Genomic DNA, 21,494 nt, shown 5'->3' with positions numbered 1-21,494 from the left:
CTGCATGCAAAATAAATAATGGAAGAATTTCGTGTTCGGGAAGTCGCCAACACGAAATTCTTCCATTATTTATTTTGCATGCAGCATCGTCATTTGTTGACAGATTTGCATTTTTGTGGACTTTTTGGAAACGTATGAACATTTTCTAGTAAAGTACGTTGGGGGATTTTGCGATTTAATTGTTGTTTCTCAATAATGTTAATATATTTATTTAAACAAAAATTTTTTTTCATTTTTTGTTAATTTTCCTAACGTAACTTAGTAGATAAGCTTCTGGCATTTCCAAAAACCTGTAATAACTTTACAATCCGTGAACAAATGACGACGTTGCATGCGAAATAGTTTTCGCTATATATAATGTCGGTATACGGATTCCCGTTAATTATACTATAGTTTTCTTTCCCGGGTTGAATTATATTATTTAATTCATTACTACACTATCTGATGCCTGAGCTACATATGATTTAATTTCCCATTGTGTATATACGAGATAAGCGAGGATGAGTTATACATAGGCGCGCGTATTAGCACTACATAGTAAGAGCGCTGGTGTCTTTTTAAAGCAGTTCCTAAATGCATCGAAACAGAAAAAGCCATACCTGGCATTGGTTGTATGTACATAGTACATACTACATACATAACATACATGATTCAATTATGAAGTTGAAAAGCACGCATTGGACTTTGGAGTAAATAGGGAACTTTAATGGACAAATTTAACTAGGGAAATTAATTCGTTGACCTGCATGATCCCTTGATCGACCCATTTCAATTTCAGCTTTCAGCTAAATTCACCTCGTTATTTCTCGAAACATCTGTCATGTCTGTCAAGTCAACTCCACAGAAAATTTCTAGTAACTTAGTGAAACTTTACATTACGTCATTCTTCAATTTATATTACAAATAATACAAAGTAACATTCTTTTCTTATTGAAAAATAATGAAGTGGTTTCAAGGAAGCATCAATGAAGCTGTGGCAGCATCAAAATCTAGAAAAGCTATTTTCGTTGTATTCGTAGAAGGTAATATTAGTGCATTAGGTTATATTTTCCATATTCTTCCATTTTTGTTTCAACAATCGTGTACTCTTATTTATCAATAACATTTACAATAAACGCTCAAATTAAATGCATAAGCAAGTCATATGATTCTTGTCTTTATTAAAGCATTTCTTAATGCATAAATTATTTTTTAGGAAAAGATGACTCGTCTGTTCAAGTAGCTGAAACAATTAATTCTACAGAAGTTTCCTCCAAATTGGAGCAGGAACATTTTGTAGCTATTAAACTAGAAAGTGGATCAGAGTCTTATAGATTTTTTGCTCAGATTTGTATCCTTTCCTGCTATGCTCTATAATGAATAATTTACTATTATTTAAAACTACTTAATTTTCTTATATTAAACTATTAGATCATTTGGTTCCTGTACCATCATTATTTTTTATTGGTGAAAATGGTGTACCTTTAGAAATTGTTGCTAGTCATACTATTACAGCAACTGAGCTGGCTATCAAAATTGAAACTGTTTTGGCCAAAGGAGGAAAAGCAGGAGGACAGTCAACTTCTGCTCTCTTATTAGAAAAAGAAATAGAAAGTGCAAAAAGTTCTGGAGGTAGTGATGCCATGGAAGAAATTAAAAACATAGAAATTTCTAAAACTGAAGATTCTAGTGATTATGTTAAAGCAAACTTAGAATCTAACGAGAAAACTACTGGAATTCCAACTGTATTTCCTACAAGCTCTCAAAGTTCAAGCAACACAAATGCAGAAGCTCTAACCGATAGAAAAATAGAGTTAACACCAGAGGTACGATGATAATTATTGCAAGTAAAATTTCCTGTCTCAATAAAAATTGTGTTTATAGGAGAAGGTGGAAAGAGCTAAGCAACTGATTGAAATACAAAAGAAACAAAGGCTGGAGGAAGAAGAGAAAAAAGAGAAAGAACGTGAATTGAATCGACGTAAAATGGCAAAAGATTTACAAAAGAGACTTCAAATGCAGCATGAATTAGAAATAAAGCAAGCTCACGTAGAAAGAATGAAAGAGAAAGCTGAGGAAGCAGCTGCTAAAAAAAAAGTTAGACAGCAAATTGCTCAAGATAAGCTTGAAAGAAAACAGAGAGAATTGGCTCTGCAGGTATGTTGATCTTAATTTCTTTAATAAAAAATACAGGTGACTATAATTAATATTAATAAATTTTGTCATTAGCAAAAAGCACAAAATCAATCCCAAGAGCAACCCCAGTCACGCGCTCCAATAGTTTCTGATGCTACAGTAACTAGGATACAGTTCAGGTTACCTTCTGGCAACCCACACATGGGTCAATTTGAGCCATTAAGTACATTAGGCTCTTTGCGAAATTACGTGATAGAAAATATAAACTTACCTTTTCGTCACTTTACGATGTCAACTTCATTCCCAAGGAGAGAATTAACGGCCGATGATGATAACAAAACGCTTTTGGACTTAGAGCTCGTCCCTACTGCCGTTATTTTAATTTTACCACTAAAAACTGTATGTTATATCTTGTTTCAATCTACCCAATACTCTTAATTATAATAAATTGAATTGGTTTTATGCTTCTAAAATTTTATAGACAAGTGCGACAACAGCGGTTATATCAACGTCTCCTGATGCTGGATTTTTACGCCGTTTCGTTTGGATGGTTTTTGCTCCATTTGTTGGCTTTTATAATTCCATTATGGGCTATTTCTATGGTGGCTCAAATGATCCTAGAGAAAGACAAGAAACCGGCACATCGAGGGCATCTACAGGGGCTAGAAATAACGATGGAAATGTTTTATCGCATCTTCAAAATGTAACTCAATCATCAGGGTAGATGTCCACAATACATCTTCTTTAATATTAATGTTTTAGATCTTAACTGACTCCCCAGTGAAATCTCTTGATAATAAAACTAGGCTAAAATGAATTCTGTATTTTATACGGAGTTATGAACTGGTGAATAAAAACAACCACACGTCCATAAAACTAATACAAATTAAGGGGTTCTTTAGTTTTAGACTCATGATACTTATATAAACATTATACTTTTTTATCGTTATGCGGGTATTTTGGTTTAATTCTTTAATATTGTTATTATTAATATATCTCCATGGAAAAATGCTCTTTTATGTTCATTACAATTTGAAAAAGTAAACAAACTACTGCACTATATTAAAGCTTGTTTATTGTTTCCGATGCAGCCTTTTCAGGAGAAATACGATTAACACGAGAGGAACGACTATCAGGACAGATGGAAATATACACAGATTGCATTCTGGTGATAATGATAACGACGAGAATAACACCTGGAATGGAAATTCAACCCAACAAATGTGAATGAATATCTACAATAATTACTCTGCAGTGCAAATAATTTAATTACAATTTATAGTTGCAACATTCAATATGTGATTTAATAGCTGTATTTGATTCCAATAATGCCTAAATACGTCTCGTTATATATGTATAATAAAATAATGTTATTTCACAAAGCTCTAATGTTTAATACAATTGTGTAGCTATTAAAAATTTACATAACAAAACAACAATAGTTGTACGATAATAATAATAATAACTTGATGCAATAATTCTAATCATCTTTAAAACTAGAACAGATGGTTTTATTAGTTGTAATTAATTGCTTCACAGAGCACAGCAAAAAATTATATTGATCTAAAATAAATTTTTGGGTCTACATCAGGATAGAATATGTTGAAGCTCCGTGATCTTACTTTACGTTGGTAAACATTAAACAACAATCATAGTCAATATAGATCATACAGATACTGTATGAAAACAATATTCACCTATTTATATATATATATATATATATATAATGACTACACGCGCTATCAGTTATTACACATCTCCATATAATCAAATAGAGAATAGAGAACTTATTTTAACAAAGTGTCTTTAGGATGCAACATTTGCTAAAATGCGTACTTCAGAATTTTTCGGTATTACCAGAGAGTCATTAAGGTCTTATGTATGTTTTCATAAAAAATTTAACTCCGCCCCTCTCCTTAAATATAAAAAAACGTAAAGCATAATATTGTAAATTGTGCATTTTAAGAATACTTCATTAATGGATTCTATATTTTATTTTAGAATACATTATTATATGTAAATGAAGTTCTAGATATGTGTGGTTATAAAAGCCTTAATTATTATGCACAATATTTAACCAATATTCAGTAAATCCTTATCTCAAATAGATGCTATTATAACCGATAGTAAAATTTTTGTAATACGTTTCCTTATTTAGCTTTGGGGTTTGCTAAGGTTAAACGTTTGTCGATAACAAAAAACTCTTAAGCGCGTTACGAACCTTTACCCACAATGTAATACAATGGGATAAGTATACGCACATTTTTCAGACTTTTAGAAAAATTAATAAAAAGGGAAAATTTATTATAATGAAGTGGTAATAGAACCGTGCATATTAGAGAATTAACATAACTACATTAATAATTGAAACAATGGATTGCAGAACTGCCTTTGCGCTTAGCCTAGCAGATACCTTTGAAATTAAATAAAATTAAAAAATAATGTTGATACAATTATGAAAATATTATACTCTTTACGATACTGTTTCTTCCTCAATTTTTTTAACTTTTTGTAATTGATCGATCGTTGTTCTTCCACGTAAACCGAGTGCAGAGGCAATTTTGCTTTTGTAATTCATTGCGACTAAGGTGAAGGAGTGGGCAGTGGGTAGGTGGGTACTGGGCTTGCCTGGGCAGTTTGCGCAGTTTGTAGCAGTTTGTAGGGCCGCCAGGCGCCATCTGGAGCGCTGGGGCCAAGTGCCAATCCAATCAACCCACTCAACCCACTCCACACACTCAACCTAGCCTAGGCTGGCTGGCCTAGGCGGCCTAGGCCATTGGCCAGTGACCAGTTAACCCGACCAAGCATTCAGTGCCATTAATGACTTTTCCTAAGCGCCAGAGAACGGTTGCTTCCTTCTACAGTCTACACAATAGTACACACAGTGTTTCGTAAACTGTAATTTCGAGGCTCATTTTGATTTGAGTGACGTCTTTGCTTCGAGTACAACCAATAAGTTATAATTGAGCTTCGGTGGGAGTTGGCCTTAGGAATCAGGACCAATACTTCCAGTTACTTCGAATCGTAATTAAATTAATTATGATATATTATATGTCACATGGAATATATTTAGAACTTTACGTATCATATGATACAGCACAGTTATTTTAATTATGAGTGGAAGTATCAGCCCTTATAATAATTTATTGAGAAAAGTTAAGCGGTTTAACAATCTGTTGTTTAGCAGGCAGTTTAGCTTAGATTGCTTAGAAGAAGGGTGGACGCCGGGTGGTTATGGTTAAGCAGTCGAGCGAGCGATGCTAAGGCACGCTGACGTAAGTTGAGCTAAGCGGACTGAGCAGTGAGCACTACTGACACCAACTTGACCAACTGACACTACTGACTGAGTTACTGACTACCACTGACCACCACTGACTACTGGGAGCTGAGCGGCGGAGCGTGAGCGCCGTGAGCCTGGCTGGACTGAGCTGGACCGAGCTGGATGGCCTGGATGCACTGCGCTGGACGGAGCACTGCACTGACTTAGCAGTGAAGGCAGTGAGCAGTGGTGAGCACTGAGCAGTAAGCATTGAGACCATTGAGTCACTGACTGAGTACTGGCTGAGCAATCGCCTGAAAAGAGAACCCTGTGAACTGCGAGCACCTGTAAGGGACTTGTTCGTGTTGTTATCACCGTGTTCAACAGTTTTACTCAGTTTCAACAATTGGAAATAATTAACAGCTATTCGAAATTTAGTGGTCGATTTTTTGCTTATCTTGTTGCTTTAAGATTATCCGAAACAAAGATTATTAGTAACTTAAAGACGATACTAAAGTGTATGATGAACTGTTTATCTAACAGTTTCAGTTCTTTCAGGCTTCCGAGCTTTTTACCAATTACTTGTAATGATTGTTACTATTGCTAAACATTGATGAATTAACATAGAGATCTGTGGTAAATTGTTCTGCTTGTTTTTCACAGCAATAGAGAGACGAGTACAAAAATTTTGATTGAAATTGTGACGCCCGTGGGAAAATTGAAAATGTTCCCACGCTCTCAACTCTACAGTACGTGCTTGTGTGGGTGAAGTAGATAGAAAGAAAAGGGGAAGAGAGAGGGTAGGGATAGAGATAGTGAGGGAGAGGAGAAGGAGAGGTAAAGGATAAAAAAAATTGACAAATAGGTAGAGTATAGAGCTCTTGAAGGTGATGAGCGCCCAGGGGCAAGAGCACGGTCATGCTGTAGTTGTGTGGGAGTGGGAAAATCGCTATGGACGGTGGCGACCGTACAGTCCAGCAGTGTCACAGCATCTTGAGAGGGCCCACTGGAAGAAGCTTACAAGGGTGTTTTTACACGATGCTGATCCTAATTTGGACAAGTACAAAAATATTCATAAAATTATTATGTACAATTCCTTCAAATCTATTGAAATTAATCGTAATAAAATTTTTTCATTAATAGATATTACATAAATTTGAAGAGCAACATGCAGTGCAGTGACGATGGGGATGAGAGTCATAATGTTCGTAGAAAATTTTATTTACCTGGTTCCCCTGCTGGAAAAGGTGCTAAATGGGAATGGGCTGGCGATGCTAATGATTGGCATACTTATGACATGGAGGTTCAGTGCCTTATAGAGGAGGCATGGGCAAGGGTAAGTCGGTTGTTTTGTAAAACCAAAATATTTAACAAAGTTAGGTTTAAAAATGCTAATCGAATATATTTTAGGGAGATAAAACTATTGATATTTCAAAGACTTATTTGGGATTTCCCTACATAATAAACTTTTGCAATTTAACTCAAGTAAAATGCTGTACTGGATATTTAAGGCCAATAAGACGTATGCAGCAAGCCCCTTATCCTTTGGTAAAGGTTGCTTTAGAAGAGTTGCAGGCTACACCGGGAAGAAAATTAAATAGTGTCTCATTAAAAAATGCTACAACAAAATCTAACAAGAAACCTTCTGGAAACAATGTGAAAAAAAATGGCAAGAAGGTATTAGCAAGATTTAATATTGTGTTGTATATCTCGTTGTTCAAATTCCAATGATATAATAACTATAATTTACAGGGTAAAAATGATAATGGTGCTTCAAATATAGCACGTGTAATTTTGAACAATTTTAACATCTTTAGTAGCAAAAATGGTATAGAAAACAGTAATTCGGTGGCAACCGTCGAATCAGTTCAAAAGCGAAAGACTTTGGACAATGTTTTGGATGTGGATTCCAGCAGCACGAAGAGCGGTCGTAGACCAAGTGTCGATACAGTTTCTACGTACTTGAGCCATGAGAATCCTATTGATTTATTGGACACTAGTATAGGTAGTAGTGATGAAGCCTACAAAGAAATGGTTGTTGGTATGAACAATATAAAAAGCGCAATATTGCTTATAATATTTTTAAGGCTCTCTTTGTTTAATCCATTTGAATTCTCTTAATGCAGGAATGGATTCTACGTCGGATGTAATATCCCAGTATGTAAAAGTTGTAGAAAGCGATGGTTCAGACTCATGTCCAGTTTGTCTCGGCCCTCCTGAGCCGTTGACAGTGGAATTAACTCGATGTCGGCATAGGCTCCATTTAGCTTGCCTAAATGCTATGTTGAATTGTCAACAACCACCTATGTATATACAATGTCCAGTTTGCCGTTTAATTTATGGAGAAAAACGAGGAAATCAGCCTCCAGGTACCATGAATTGGACTCGGATACCAAGAGCCTTACCAGGATTCCCAAATACCAGCACGATACAAATCACTTATGAGTATGTATGTCTGTCATAAGCTGAATATTATAATCAGTGGAAGAGCAACAATTTTTAAGTCCCACATTGCAGTATTCCTTCAGGTGTTCAAGGAACCGAACACCCAAATCCAGGAGATGCATTTTATGCAGTTGGTTTTCCAAGAGTTTGCTACCTTCCTGACAATAATTTAGGACGTAGAATTTTAAGATTACTGCAAATTGCCTTTGAAAGAAGATTGATATTTACAATTGGACGATCAGTAACCACTGGACGCGAGGATGTAGTTACTTGGAATGAGATTCATCATAAGACTGAGCTAGGGCCATCTACTTCTGGGCACGGCTATCCAGATAAAAGTTATCTAGAGCGAACTTTGGCGGAATTGGCAGTTCAAGGTGTAACGGATGGTATTTCATCGGTAGAATTATACCAAGAGTTAAATTAAGCCTTCCCCAGCAATATTTTCTCTAAATTCGATAACACGTTTCTATTGCGTTAATAAGATAATCAGTGTACACTGAAATATGTTTATTTTTATAGAAATCGCCTAATTATTCCAAGCTAAGCACGGAACTGATAGAGTTTATTATTAAAAAATTTAAATGTAAAGGGTCCATACATGTAAAAAATTATATACTTTTCATAAAGTGACACAGAGACAGCGCTAGTAATAGCTTAACTGGAAGATATGTATAAGCACGGAATATGTTCCAAGTTCACATGCATATAATGTATAAATTGTATTTCTGTCGAATGAAAGAACCAAAAAAAATATTTGTAATATTTGATTATCAGTGAAAATATTTATAGAAATTTTTTGTTATTGAACTATTTTATGAAAGATGGTTTAAATGAAATTGATTTTTAGTAAGGAACGTTTTTAAAATAAAAATTAATAGAGTATTATATTGAGTTAAGTGTATACTCTACAATATTTATATAATTGTGTCTACCATCAATAATGGAGCTATCGAATAAATGTACAGTTAAAAATTAAACATTTTTTTATACTTAAAAATTATGATTTCAATGAGGGGAGGGTAAACAAGATAAAAATACAATAAATAATATTTATCTGAATCTGTAGCATGCATGTATGCACACACTTTCATCCCTCGCGCTCTCTACTATCCTCTCTATATTCCTCTTCTCTGTATATACCCAGTCTGTCCTACCTTACTTACACTCCATAATGTCCATAAGCCCATTTAAAGATGGCCGAGCATTCATTTCTTTAGACCGATGTGACAAATTTAAAGTTAACGGCCAATTATCTGTTCGTCAGTTGTTCGTTATATCGAATGATTGTTACTGCATTGTGTGTAATGTAAAATTATATTACTTTGAATTGACAAAGGATGAGAAAACATTGGAAAATGACTTGTCGCGATTGATTTGACTTTATATTTGTAATGTATTCGTTCTTTAATCAAGTGCACACTGAAGATTCTTAATATTTTTGCTAAAGCAAAAGAGTAATGAGTAACAACGAGAAGTACAGCTGTGTCCTATGCGGAGCTAAATTAGAATCAAAGGAGTTTTTACAGGAACATTTTAGGTAATTATTGTACACACAGGAGCACAGGTAACGAAACTTTTTTTATACTGACAACACACAATAACTAGTGTGCCAAGCTCACGCTATACGGATTAAAATGTGTGATTGTTTTGATAAATTAACATAATGATTATCGCGAACTATAAATGTACATCATAGCAAATACAGATTTGTACATATAAATCAAAACAAAACCTTTTTTATCGATCGAGTTAGCCTATTTTGCCTGCTTAAATACTTATCCAAAGGGTTTTGTTTTCTTTCATTAAAAAAGTAAAAGGGTAGAATTTAGTCATTTTACATGATGCTGTATTAACTTTGTATTTACAGCAAAATAAATATGCTGTTATATACCCTATATATAATCCTATGATTATTCTAATTAATGTATGTATGCCTACAGGAAGCATGCTAATAAGGAGATAAGTACTAGAGGAAAACCATCTAACAGCAAAAGTAATTCAGAAACACAGTGCGATATGTGTGGACTGGCCTTCGAGACGGTTAGTGCAACGATCAGACACAGATTTAAGGATCATCCAAACTGTCCAACAAAATTCTATTGTCATTATTGCGGCATGCAGTTTCCCTTAAAAGTAAGTATGGAATTTGTATCGCAGTGATATTATAAACAAAAAAAGAATGTATGATATTTTTTTTAAAAAAGACTCACAGAAATAATCATCAGACATGTCACGATGTCTCTGAAAGTAAGAATAAAGAAAAGCATAAAACATGCGAAGACTGTAAAGTAACATTTTACAATGATAAAGCCTTGGATTATCATTACCGTTCTATACACAAGAGGTAATTTTGAACGAAGGATAGTGAGAAAATTGATTCTTTACTATGAAAATAACATGCATAACTGATAAATATATTTTAATGACTATTTTCTTATCGTTACCTTTCATAGATTCCGTCACATATTTCAACCGATAGCTACACCACCACCCAGTAATAAGATAAAAGTAAACTCTATGAAGGATGCTTTAAGCGTTTACTACTGTCATCTATGTGGCACTGAATATGTCATTAAATTCAACTTACAACAACATTTGGAACGTGCTCATACTCAGGTGAAATAGTTTGAATAGGTAAAGTCGAAGCTTAGAATGCAATTTCGGTAACAGCTATATTTTATAGGAGGAAAGAGAAGCGGTTCCAGAAGATTTAATTAAGTGTACAATGTGCGCAGCATTGTTCTGTAGTAAAAAGGCATACGACGCTCATAATAGCTACCACAGACCGGACGATTTGTACGTAACATCGGAAGAGCAGAGATTGCAAACAGTGACAAAGGTTGATCAGGATTTTGACTATAGAAGAGTAGAGGCGGTAGTTAATAAGTATGTTCCAAAAAGTAATTTACCTAAGAAGCCGGTCAGGCATTGGACAAAGGTGAGAAAGTTTTTGTATTTGACGAATATACGATAGTATAGAATTACACGAACGTATGTATATGTTATTTTAGCCAGGAATTATGAGACATATTGCGATTGTGCAATCTGACAAAAGTGCAATTGAATATACAAGTTTTGAGAAGGATCCATTAGCTACACATGATTCCAGCGATTCAGAAAGTGATCTTCCATTGCAACAAAGAATGTCGAGCTAACAGAGGCTTTCGGGAGTGTTATATTATTTTGTAATAATAAATTTTGAATAATTAAATATTTGTCGATTGAAAATGAAAGACGAGAAAACGGGAAATTGTTTTCAACTATGGCGAAGAAATCCCTTTTGCCTAAGGAGCGAAAGATGAAAATAATGATGATGATTGCGTCTAGGATTTCGAGAAGCAGCATTCATATAAACCTGTTGGAAGAATGGGAACGCCCCTTTGGTACTGCTGACAGTGCCGACTCATGTGACTGAATCTGTTGCAATGACATTCAGTTTGGTCTTTGGGACGAGGGCTATTAAGCGAGGCCTACTATTAAAGCTTCTCCGGCAGTTCAATTCCCAGAGTTTTTTTTATTTTTATTTTCTCTCTCTCTTTCTCTCTCTCTCCGTCTCACTTCTCACTGCCTTTTTACCTCCTCGATTCATCGCGTTATTAATTGGTACCAGTTGTTACTCGTTGTTTCGAGAATAGCTTTATAGTTTGATACTCTTATGCTTTTTAGACAATAACGCTATAAGAGCAATGTAGGAAACAAAGTTTCAATGAACGAATAATTTTGATTTATCGTGATAAGGTGTTTGTAGCGGTAGATGATAGAATGCATGCACAGGGAGTACGATTAAAAGGTAGAGAGCGTTGGTAGCGCTTCGTCGTCGTCGTCGTCGTCATCGTGGCCGTCGTCATCGTGGCCGTCGTCGTTGATGGGCGGGTTTGCAAGACCAGTTTGAGCAAAAGGACCGGTCTTGTTCTCTTTTTCCTTCTCATGGTACTATTTCGAGGGATGATCGAAAATTTATTGCGTTCTCTTCTGGACCATTGAGGCCCGAGTGCCGTATCTGTCGTGGTGATGGTTACAGTCGAAGCAGCACGCAATCGCGTCTCGTTCTCTCTCATATGTAGGAAGGTGGGATGGAAGGGAGAGGGGATATGGCCGACACACACATACAAGTCACGCATACGCGCAACTTCCCGTACCTCTACACGAGTAAAGGTATATACGAGTTTCGGTGAACGGCCTATTCATCGTCGCCGCTTGTAAAGTCGGCGTCCGGCGACTCTGAGAGATTCTACGGTGAGGGGCAGAAGGAGGATGAAGCTAAAAAAAAGTGCACGTTTCGAAAAGGAGCGAGAGAAAGAATGTGTGTGCGTTCTCTTTCTCCGAGGCTACTTTAAACGTCTTTATGAGGTTTGACTGTTAACACGAAATAGCCTATAGAGGGTAAGAATTGTGTGTGTCGGGTACCTGATGAGACCCGCGCACGGTTGGCAGTGACCGTGGCTGCTTGTTTACGCCCGCGGCCGTTTTTCTATTTATTTATCTGTAGATCGATCCGGGCAGCGCGCGCGGCATGCGGCATCCAACTTGATCTCGATAGCCATGGTGCTAAATGGAGAGTGGCCAAGATGCTTCTTTCCGACCCGACGCGCGACGCGACGGCTCGTCCTATCGCCGCTTTACGTTAACGTAAACAATAATATTGAAGAAGCTGAGAGACGAGTTTGCAAGAAAGTGAGAAATGTGAGAATCGCGACATCGCGACCTATTTTGTTTACATGAATTTCTTCGAGTTTCATTGGTGCTTAAGAAAAGAGTCGAAGAAGCGGTACACGTATATGCATATATGTATACTGTGGGATCATAATGTGCAAAAGGAAATCGCTTTACTTTAGAGTAAATGGTTCGAGACAGTAAGGTTGTACGTGCGTGCGCGACCGCTCGTGTGAACCACAAGTGGTTTCCTTTCATTCAGCAGTTTCTTCATCGAGAATGTCGCACGATTGCAAGTCCCGATTATGCTCATGCCAGCGAACTAGCGGAGTTCTTTGCAAAAGCAAATGGATTTTAATGATTTGCCAGACGTATAGCTATATTTTAATAAGAATCAATGGAAGCCCTCCCAACTTTTCCTCGTAAAATCTCTGAAAATTGTGCTACATTCGAATCTCTCTATCGCCTAATCTCTTTTATTAAATTCAACAATCAATGGTCGAGAGCGGGTAAATATTTGAGTGAATTATTGCTGATTTCTCGCGTCTCGTCGCACGGATATTGACGGTAAGACAACGTGAAAGAGATGCGAAAGAACTCGTATAGTTATCATAATGCGCTTACTTTAATGCTCGTGTTGCCGTTCTCGCGTGTAACTAGCATAACATATATTGTATACCCCGTATACCATCGTGAGACCAACAAGACCTCCCCTCGCGGTGCACTATATAGTGTTGCCTTGTATATATATATATATATATACATACGCTTAGCGCTATACGGTACAAACACCAATTTGCGACTTGTAGCTCACCGTTGCGTTGCGTTGCGTCGCGTCGCGTCGTATGTATAAATCGCTCGAGCTCGAGAATCTTCCCACAAATTGGTAAGTATTATTAGTCATCAAAGAGAAGAAAAAAAGACGAAAAAGATTGGGGGAGTCAGCCGGTGAGAAAGGGTGGGTAAAAGGATAGGAAAAAGGAAGAGAGTGCAGTAAATATACAGATAATATTTCAAATGAACAATAAATCGATAGATTATTTATAGACAAACCAAATGAATTTGAAAAAAGACACAACGAGTGAGAACACTTGACTTTTGATGGACGAGTACCCTATATTTATATATATATATGTGTGTGTGTATGTACGTCCTTTCTGCAAATAGTAGCAGCGCCCGCGCGCGAGCGCTCAAAGGAAACAGTCTCAACGCTATCGACTCGTTTGAAAAAATGATGGATAATCATGTGCCACAAGGGCGAGTATACGGTTTATATCTAAATGTATGAAAGAAGCCTGATGAAACGATGAATGCGTAGAGAGTGAAAAGACGGGGGAGGGGGGATAGGTAGGCGCTCTCGGGACCGTGCAACGCGCGCGCGAGCGCGGTGATTAATTATATCAAAGGTCTGGAGAGAATTGTGCGAAAGGCGGCACTTCCGCAAAAATGCAATCTTTCCTCGGTCTAATTTACATAACGGCTAGCAATTATTGCGATTTTCCAGCTCGGAACCTCGGATGGTAGGCTGCTCGCGAGCTGTATATTCAAGAGGCATCGATGTGCGACTAACGCTTAAGAGGAGGAAGGAGGAGAAAAGAAGCCTTATCGGCAATGCCTTGCAAGATATTATGAATATAGCCGGTATATATCCATCGCCATGTGGAATGAACATGATCGTTATTATGATCGGTGCACAAGGCATCGTAAAGCAGGTGAGCCGAGGAGGCGTGGCGCCGGATGTCTGTATATCATAGAAATACCTGCATTTCCGGCTAACAGATCTATATCGCGCGCGATTTAATCATCGCCGAATCTGACGAAATATTTTCCATCCAAGGCAATTTATCTTTCGGATGTAACGAGGGAGAAGGTGTCACATCGCAATCATTGTGCTCTCGCTGCTCATCGATCAATCTATTTTTTCATAGAGTATATATAAAAGTTGCATGGTATATGTATAGCGTGTTGCGTGTGTCGTTGAAAATTGGCGCGTTATTGAGATTATTAGGCCCTCGTGCAGCGAGTGCGTGAGCAGGAGTGTATTATCGCACCGAGTCATCTGGTCGTTGCTTCCGTTTCCTTGCCGATTCTCAAAGCCAAAGCCATGCGCAGCACTCTTTGCTCGTATAGCAACAGCAACATGGCGCGAGCGCAGCTACAATTTTTATACCCCCTGCACAATACTGTTTCCATATATAAGAATAGGCGGGCGGGCGGGCGGGCGAGTTCTCTCTCTCTCTCTCTCTCTCTCTCTCTGTTGTACTTTTAATTACCATCCAAGTATAGTAACTGGCTAAAAATATTTCAACTTTTAGCTTGCGCTCTTCTTCAATCTCGATTGCTCTCAGCTACCATTTGCTCCATTAGCAAGACTATGGCTGACCTCTGTCTTGCTCTTTCTTTTCTTTTTTATTACTTTTTCACTATGACGTAATCGAGTTGCAGGGATAACGTTGACGAGTATTTCTCGATGGTAGTGGCAAGTTGTCAGCTCTCTCTCTCTCTCTCTCCATCACTTTGGAGCTGTTTTCTGTTTTTTGTAACATTTAGCGTCCGAGTATCGCGGGCGCATGGCGCGTATCAGGGCAAAAGACAGGGTTATTAGCGAAGACGAAGATAAGGGAGATTTTTCGGTGCGTGTGTAGGCCGCGTCGCGCACATGGGGGGCTCTAGGTTCGGCCAGTCGGAGCACACGTATGCACCGGTGGCACTCGTGGCAGTAGCCAGGCGCCGCCGTGCCAATCTACAAGGGGCAAGTGTGACGCTAAAGCTAGCCAAGTCCTCATTAGCGCATTCCGCTGCGACGCCCGCGACTCAAAGCGTCGTAAAAACGGTTGAGACATGTTCGGAGGATGAGAGGAGCACGCACGCACGCACGCACACACACACGCGCACCCCTTTACAAATTATTAACTTTAAATTCAATTGCCTGCACTTTGGGACTGCGGCTATACATAACACGCGAACAAATAATTTCCTATCGATACTGTAGAATGCATGCACCTATACGATCAACGTTATACGCATACACGTGTCTCTCTCTCTCTCTCTCTCTCTCGCTTCTTGTCTCGATCGACCGAAAGTGCGCCGCAGCGGCTGCTCGCGCGAGTGAATGATGATGATGGGTCATTGCCGTCACTATCCGACAAGCCTGTGTACGTGCAGCGCGCTCGCTGATGTACGAAGATGGATTTATGCAGGGCGGACATGGACATTGACGGGGTGACGCATCCTGTCGCCAAAAGCTACGACCGCCTGCAGCATCCTTACCATCTTCCATATTATATATATATATATATATATATATTGCGCGCGCGCGCGAGCCCCAACTTAATATTTGCATGCGTTTCTTGCAAAGCTAGCAAGTTGGCTTAGCTGAGCTAAACGCGAGTCGAAGTAGTTTAACGCTTGGTTGCATCTATTCGAGCGTATATACCGGGAGCCGATCTATTTGTAGCTTGGCTTAATATAATCGCCGTGATTATACGGGTAAAAACCCTTGGGCCGAGGAATGAAAGAGGAAGCTTACTTGGCCGGGCTGCCGCGTAGGAGAAGGCTCTCTGTGATAACGGTACTCTCTCCCTCTCTCCCTCTCTCCCCCTGCAAACTTGGAAAAGCTCCGCATGCGCACTCGAGGTAGACATGCCAAAAATTCCTCTTATACAGCCACTTTCTGACGTCTCTTGTGTACCAGCCAAACTCTCTCCTTATATACATGTAGTATATATGCTCTACAAGAATCTAAATTAATATATATATATATATACCTCGCGCGCGCGATGTCATCTCAATTAAAATTCTTCCAAAGCTATACGAAAAAGGAAGCTTATCGGGGGTGAAAGTTTCTTATCATTACACGTGTTCGGTAAATATATCATTATAAATGACGCGTAAAAGTTATATTAGTCAAAGACTCGAGCACATTTTGTGTAAAGTATTTTCTTCCTTCTTCGGACGGTGAACTGCGCAGTTCGTCAATCCTTTATTTATATAGAATCGTGGAGAATTGGAGAAGCTCGAATGATTTATAATTATTAAATTATAAAGGACGGGGTGTCCGTTTTGCATTGTGGAAAAGTTAATGGTACAACTATTATGGAGGATGTTTGAGGGTAAAAGGCCACGCGACCACACGGGTCAGTCTGCAATACTGGGCCTAACTGCGACAGGTCCAAAAGTCCAATATCTGGAGCCAAGTGTGTACCCAGGCAGAGAGGTGGCTTCGGGTTAGCACTGGTCGTCCGTAGATGTCCGTTCGGATAACGACGACAGCTTGAATTATACTCACCGACGAGCCATCCGGATGAGTCTCGGGACCAAGATAATGTTAATAGCTTTATTAACTGTGGGAAAGTTGTGCTTTCCTCTTTTGCCTGCCTGCCTACCTACCTACCCACCCTACCCTACCCTACCCTACCCTACCCTACCCTACCTCTCGCCTATAGCTGTCGACACATTTCAATCGCTTCAGGTATACCGAGCGAGCTCGCGCACATCTATATAACTATATTTTTAGGGAATCAACGAAAATCATATACACGCACACACACAAAAGATGTGTAGCGTGCTATTCAATAAAAATACGACACGATGAATCGATATAGCACGAAAATCGAAGGGTGATCGAATTGATAAGGCTAGATCGATCTTATCAATTTTTCACGTAATTGCTCATGTTGGATATACACGCGCAACAACAAGTATACTTTCGGTCCCTCGGTGGGAGTACAAGGGTTACGGGCTAACCAAAGTGGCTTTAACAAAGATATCGAAAGGGTCACGAGGGCGTACTCTTATGGCGTGGCCCAAGGTAATACGTGTCTGTGTGTTAGTACCAGTACGGGTACCGGTACCTATACCAGTACCTGTACCATATGCACTAGGCGCTAGTAGCATCGATGCTTTCTCATTGCTAAATCATCAGCCTTATCTATCCCTGTTGCATCACAACCAACTTTGCTCTCTCCCTCTCTCTCTCTCTCTACTATACGTTCGCTTAATCATTCAAAGTCTACGGGCTTGCTCTATGTAGTTTCAGGACTTGTCCTTAATATTTCTATAAAAATGGCAATTTTGTCCAAACGTCGACTGACGCGTCGTTACATCGAAGAGAAGTACCCGCACAAATATCCATTTTATACTATAGAGCATATCAAGAGTTTTAGGGCTATATATATATATATATATATATATATATATAGAAACATTGCTACGACTGTCTAATATTAAATTTACAATTGAGTAACGAAAGTATACAAATTCTATATGAAGAAAGAAAGATGGCAGTTTCGCGCGATCGTCGATTGGCGCGTTATTGCAGGAAACACGAGTGGATTTCAATACATAAAATATAGGGGGGAGGGAAGGGAGGGGTGTAGGCTCTTCAAAGTCCCATTATGCAGTGCTGACGGTAAGATTGAGATTGGAATTTGCATTTGAATGTAGAGGGGAAGGAGGAAAGAGTAGCTAGTGGTAGGGTGTGGTTTTTGTGGCCGAATCTGGTAATCCGGCTATTTGCAGGCTGAGCCGTGAAAATGTGTCCTTCTTAAATGTCATTATATCTCGGCGTGAGAGGAGGGACGGCGCGGAGGAAGGAGGGGGGGGGGGGGGGGAGGGACATAGCGTGCCGTGACCGAGCAGTCCTTAACCGTATTGTCATTCTTCGGATAATCTGTAGTAGGTAAATACAAGAGGGCTAGAGAGAGGAGGGGAGGGGGCTGCAGCACGCGCTGCTTATTTTCTCTTTCTTTCGCGGAAACTTGGTAGGATCCTCTCGTACAACGGTAGGAATGGTTTCAACGGACTAAACTCGACTCAACTGACCAAAGAGAGGGTCGAAGGCAAACGACGTAAAGACGCCGCCGTGGCCGCCTGGTTGCCTCTTCAGCAGCCACCTGCTTGACAAACAAGTAGCTGCCTTATCAATGGGCTCGCACTAAGAAAGATTAACATCGACAATAATCACCATTTCGTTCCTTTCTCAATTCTATACGCTCACCTTCTATCGTGTGTGTGTGTGTGTGTGTGTGTCTAGTTTTCAGCAATGTACATACATATATACTTTGCTAGTTCAATAATATGCTAGTCGAATGTTTTAGCTGTACATGGGAATAAAGGAGAAGGGGAAATAAGAAGAGGAAAAAAAAAAGAGACGAGTGGACAGGATATGTAAAAAAGCTTTCGTTGATTAATGCGAAAATACAGTGTGCAAAGATCGCATGCTTCTTGAGCATTTAGCATTAATTGCATATCGGCTTTGGCAGGTGGCTCCCATCTACTATATACTATATCGGATAAACATCTTTTCTCGGTAACCGGAACCTTGCACCATCCTCACGAAAGATGAATAATTATGAGCTACTTTGATACCACCAAGTGTCTACATCGAATATAACAGAGATACTCTCCAATATATGTACACAGACTCTTATGATTCTTGTATATCATCATTCGTACCAGTAGAGTACTTTGTATGTGGACCTTTGCGTCGTTATCACAAGTAACAAAGAAATTAGTCAAATTTCTCTCTCTCCCCTCCCATACGTTCTATAGTATAAAGAAACAATTATATATGCTATTCGAAAACTGAATGGGAATTGTGTTTTCCTCGAAGCGATCGGCTTTATATTGTACTATTGTTGCTACCACCGGAGATACACCGAATGTTTCTCATCAAGAATTTTTCAAATAGTCTCGCGGAAAGAAAAGAATTTTAATTAGATTCGTGATCTAATTGGAGGCATGGTCAGTGGAAACGAGAGAGAGAGAGAGAGAGAGAGAGAGAGAGAGAGAGAGAAGTTGGCTACGCGCTACTGTTTTGTTTTCAGTATAAATCAGGAGAAATAGGAGCAAGAGAGAGAAGCATATACATACATATATATATATATATATATATATAAATACAGTAATTTGTCGAAATATCCGGGCGAATTGAAATTGTATAAAGATCGAGGAGCTTGGTGTGTTGTTGTGTTATTACATTTCTCGAAAGAAAAAGTAAAGAAAGAATAAAGTTCTAGTATCAGAGTATGTGCTTCTCTCTCTCTCTCTCTCTCTTATAGTTAATTAACTGCAAGTTTTGATCGTCTTCCTATATAATATTTGCGGGGCAGAATAATTTGTAGGTTAGAGTTGTGAAAAGTTGCTTCTGCGCTGACTCAAGTTTTGTGATTTTTCGGCAGAATGGAAAATTGCATTAGATTTTTGCTCGGCGAGTTAGATTAAAGGTTTATAGCTATAGTTGATGTTCCTCGGATAAGTGTCGGAAGTCGGAGATTCGCGGTTAAGAGCGAATGCGCTTGTTGATTTGGCGAGGAGTGCGCAAAGTATAGGGTGCCGAATGGGGGAAAAAAAGGTGGAGGAGGTTGGTAAAAGAGCGGTCGGCTGTCATGCGTTTAATTACTAATCAGAGACGCTATAGGCTCGCGTGGTTGATTCTTCTTACTCGGCTCGGCTAGCCAAGTTTCTCTCGGCCGGAACTTTTGACGCTCCACACAAGCGTATACGCACTATAAAATAGTATAGGGGCCTTAATGAAACGCACGCGCGTGAAAGCACACCTAACTGACGAGTCAGAGTCAAGCTGGCTGCTTCAGCGCGGCTCGCATATGTGTATATATATATATATATACATACAATATGGCGAGCCTTTTTATTCGTGCCTCGCGAGATGCGTCGCCCATGCAGTCGTGACAGTCACAGTTTTTTCTTCGACATCTTTTTTCCAGTGTAAAGAAAAGGTAGCTATATACCTTCGAAAGGATATATACCCTAGACAAAACTTGTACATTTCACAGGTACGCATGTGCAGATGAACCTTCTCTTGCACGTGTCAAATGGAATATTAAAAATTTATTTATTCGCGTAATAGGAAGAGAGAGAGAGAGAGATATGCCAATTTTTTCGCAAGTACAAGACCCTTATATCACTTGTAATATTGTGCAGGATAGGAAGAATTGGTTAGATTTAGATTTGTGGGGAAGATCCGATCGAGAGGCGTCGAGTGCCTCTCTCTCTCTCTCTCTCTCTCTCACCCTCTATATTATTTGTATATAACGTACATAACTCGCGGACGGTTGCTCGCGCATAAACAGCACGCGAGATAGGAGATCTCGATTGGTCGATGACAGGAAGACGGTATTTCACTGAGGGGGGAGGAAGAGTAATCGCCTTGGAGCTCTGCTTCCCGTTTACTACTCGCACCCTTTGAAATTACCTCTTTTCCCCTTTTCGTTTTCTCGCAAGACAATCTGCTGCCGCTCTCTCTCTCTCTCTCTCTCTCTCTCTCTCTCTCTCTCTCGTTCCCTATATATACATATATATATATATATCGCGCGCGAGTAGGCCAAGCGTTTCACCAGACTGTGTACCATGCATCCTTTTTTTAATCGAGCAAACCTTCTAGTTATGCTGATTTTTTCCCTCTTTTATTTCAGTGATAGACGCAGCGGACAGAGAAACGGCAAGAATATAACACGAGAATACAACGGAATCATGGAAACAAGGCACACGTACATAGCTTGGTTGGCTGGATGGCTGACTGCACATGCTCTTACACGTTGCTCAGCCAGATAGTTAACGGTGTCTTTAGATCTAGATTGCGCGGATTCAACTAGAAATATTAATTAGTCTGGCCAAGATTTATGGCGCATAGTCGAAAATTTCTCGGTAAAAAAGGAACTTTCCTTATGTGCGAGAAGGAAGGAATGAATTGATATTACGAGTGAATGAAGAAGGAGGGAGGAGTGAGAGAGAGAGAGAGAGAGAGAGAGAGGAGAATATAGGTATATAGCGATGATCGTGCCGAGATGCTGTAGGATTTACGGTGCGCGACTGGAAGCAAGTCGTTGCGCGCAAACGATAAATCGATCCTCCTATACCGTTTAGAATTTGGAAAGAACACGTGGATGTTGCATCCTGCCCGTATAGGAGCGAATCGTCGTCGCAACCAATCGCGCATCCAAACTTGCCAAACTCTTGCATGGCCGGCCATGACGACAGATGTAGGAAAGGGCTGCTG

At 39.2% G+C, this 21,494-nt stretch overlaps 4 protein-coding genes across 5 annotated transcripts in view; all 4 read left to right on the top strand.

Annotated features, from left to right (window-relative positions):
- Positions 1-300: 300 nt before the first annotated feature.
- LOC136780990 (UBX domain-containing protein 4) lies at positions 301-3,491 on the top strand. 2 transcript variants are annotated; one of them, XM_066739624.1, is made up of 7 exons: positions 301-1,022; positions 1,196-1,330; positions 1,411-1,805; positions 1,864-2,136; positions 2,209-2,514; positions 2,597-2,818; positions 3,207-3,364. In XM_066739624.1, exons 1-7 carry the CDS (start codon positions 941-943, stop codon positions 3,228-3,230), a joined length of 1,437 nt encoding a protein of 478 aa, XP_066595721.1. In that variant the 5' UTR covers positions 301-940; the 3' UTR covers positions 3,231-3,364. The 2 variants fall into 2 exon arrangements, with proteins under 2 accessions (XP_066595721.1, XP_066595720.1); XM_066739623.1 differs by having other exon boundaries at positions 303-1,022; positions 2,597-2,835; positions 3,207-3,491.
- A 2,489-nt stretch (positions 3,492-5,980) lies between these two features.
- Positions 5,981-8,810, top strand: dx (deltex). The gene is made up of 6 exons (XM_066739622.1): positions 5,981-6,434; positions 6,518-6,710; positions 6,785-7,051; positions 7,127-7,415; positions 7,501-7,819; positions 7,892-8,810. The coding sequence occupies exons 1-6, from the start codon at positions 6,265-6,267 to the stop codon at positions 8,244-8,246; spliced, it is 1,593 nt and encodes a 530-aa protein (XP_066595719.1). The 5' UTR covers positions 5,981-6,264; the 3' UTR covers positions 8,247-8,810.
- Positions 8,811-8,984: 174 nt separating this feature from the next.
- Positions 8,985-11,188, top strand: LOC136780968 (zinc finger and SCAN domain-containing protein 12-like). Its single transcript, XM_066739588.1, has 6 exons — positions 8,985-9,359; positions 9,763-9,955; positions 10,027-10,166; positions 10,276-10,438; positions 10,506-10,760; positions 10,834-11,188. Exons 1-6 carry the CDS (start codon positions 9,280-9,282, stop codon positions 10,975-10,977), a joined length of 975 nt encoding a protein of 324 aa, XP_066595685.1. The 5' UTR covers positions 8,985-9,279; the 3' UTR covers positions 10,978-11,188.
- Positions 11,189-12,112: 924 nt separating this feature from the next.
- Positions 12,113-21,494, top strand: part of LOC136781156 (protein apterous-like) — a 32,061-nt gene continuing 22,679 nt past the window's right edge. The window contains exon 1 of the mRNA XM_066739929.1: positions 12,113-12,205. The gene's annotated coding sequence lies outside the window, so the exon portion shown is untranslated. The remainder of the gene's footprint in view (positions 12,206-21,494) is intronic.

This window comes from Prorops nasuta, unplaced genomic scaffold, assembly GCF_024137725.1.
Source record: "Prorops nasuta isolate Cenicafe-Biocafe unplaced genomic scaffold, Cenicafe_Pnas_1.2 PNAS00021, whole genome shotgun sequence".
Taxonomy (NCBI): domain Eukaryota; kingdom Metazoa; phylum Arthropoda; class Insecta; order Hymenoptera; family Bethylidae; genus Prorops; species Prorops nasuta.
The sequence above is the reverse complement of the archived record's forward strand: the minus strand, read 5'-3'. Positions and strand labels throughout refer to the sequence as shown.

Bases quoted from the DNA above. Each gene is read 5' to 3' on its own strand.
- LOC136780990 (XM_066739623.1), top strand. From the start codon at position 941: ATGAAGTGGTTTCAAGGAAGCATCAATGAAGCTGTGGCAGCATCAAAA. The intron at 1,023-1,195 runs GTAATATTAGTG...ATTATTTTTTAG, and splicing joins TTTCGTTGTATTCGTAGAAG to GAAAAGATGACTCGTCTGTT. The intron at 2,137-2,208 runs GTATGTTGATCT...TTTTGTCATTAG, and splicing joins AGAGAGAATTGGCTCTGCAG to CAAAAAGCACAAAATCAATC.
- dx (XM_066739622.1), top strand. From the start codon at position 6,265: ATGAGCGCCCAGGGGCAAGAGCACGGTCATGCTGTAGTTGTGTGGGAG. The intron at 7,416-7,500 runs GTATGAACAATA...CTCTTAATGCAG, and splicing joins CTACAAAGAAATGGTTGTTG to GAATGGATTCTACGTCGGAT. The intron at 7,820-7,891 runs GTATGTATGTCT...CCCACATTGCAG, and splicing joins ACGATACAAATCACTTATGA to TATTCCTTCAGGTGTTCAAG.
- LOC136780968 (XM_066739588.1), top strand. From the start codon at position 9,280: ATGAGTAACAACGAGAAGTACAGCTGTGTCCTATGCGGAGCTAAATTA. The intron at 9,956-10,026 runs GTAAGTATGGAA...TTTTTAAAAAAG, and splicing joins GCATGCAGTTTCCCTTAAAA to ACTCACAGAAATAATCATCA. The intron at 10,167-10,275 runs GTAATTTTGAAC...TACCTTTCATAG, and splicing joins TACCGTTCTATACACAAGAG to ATTCCGTCACATATTTCAAC.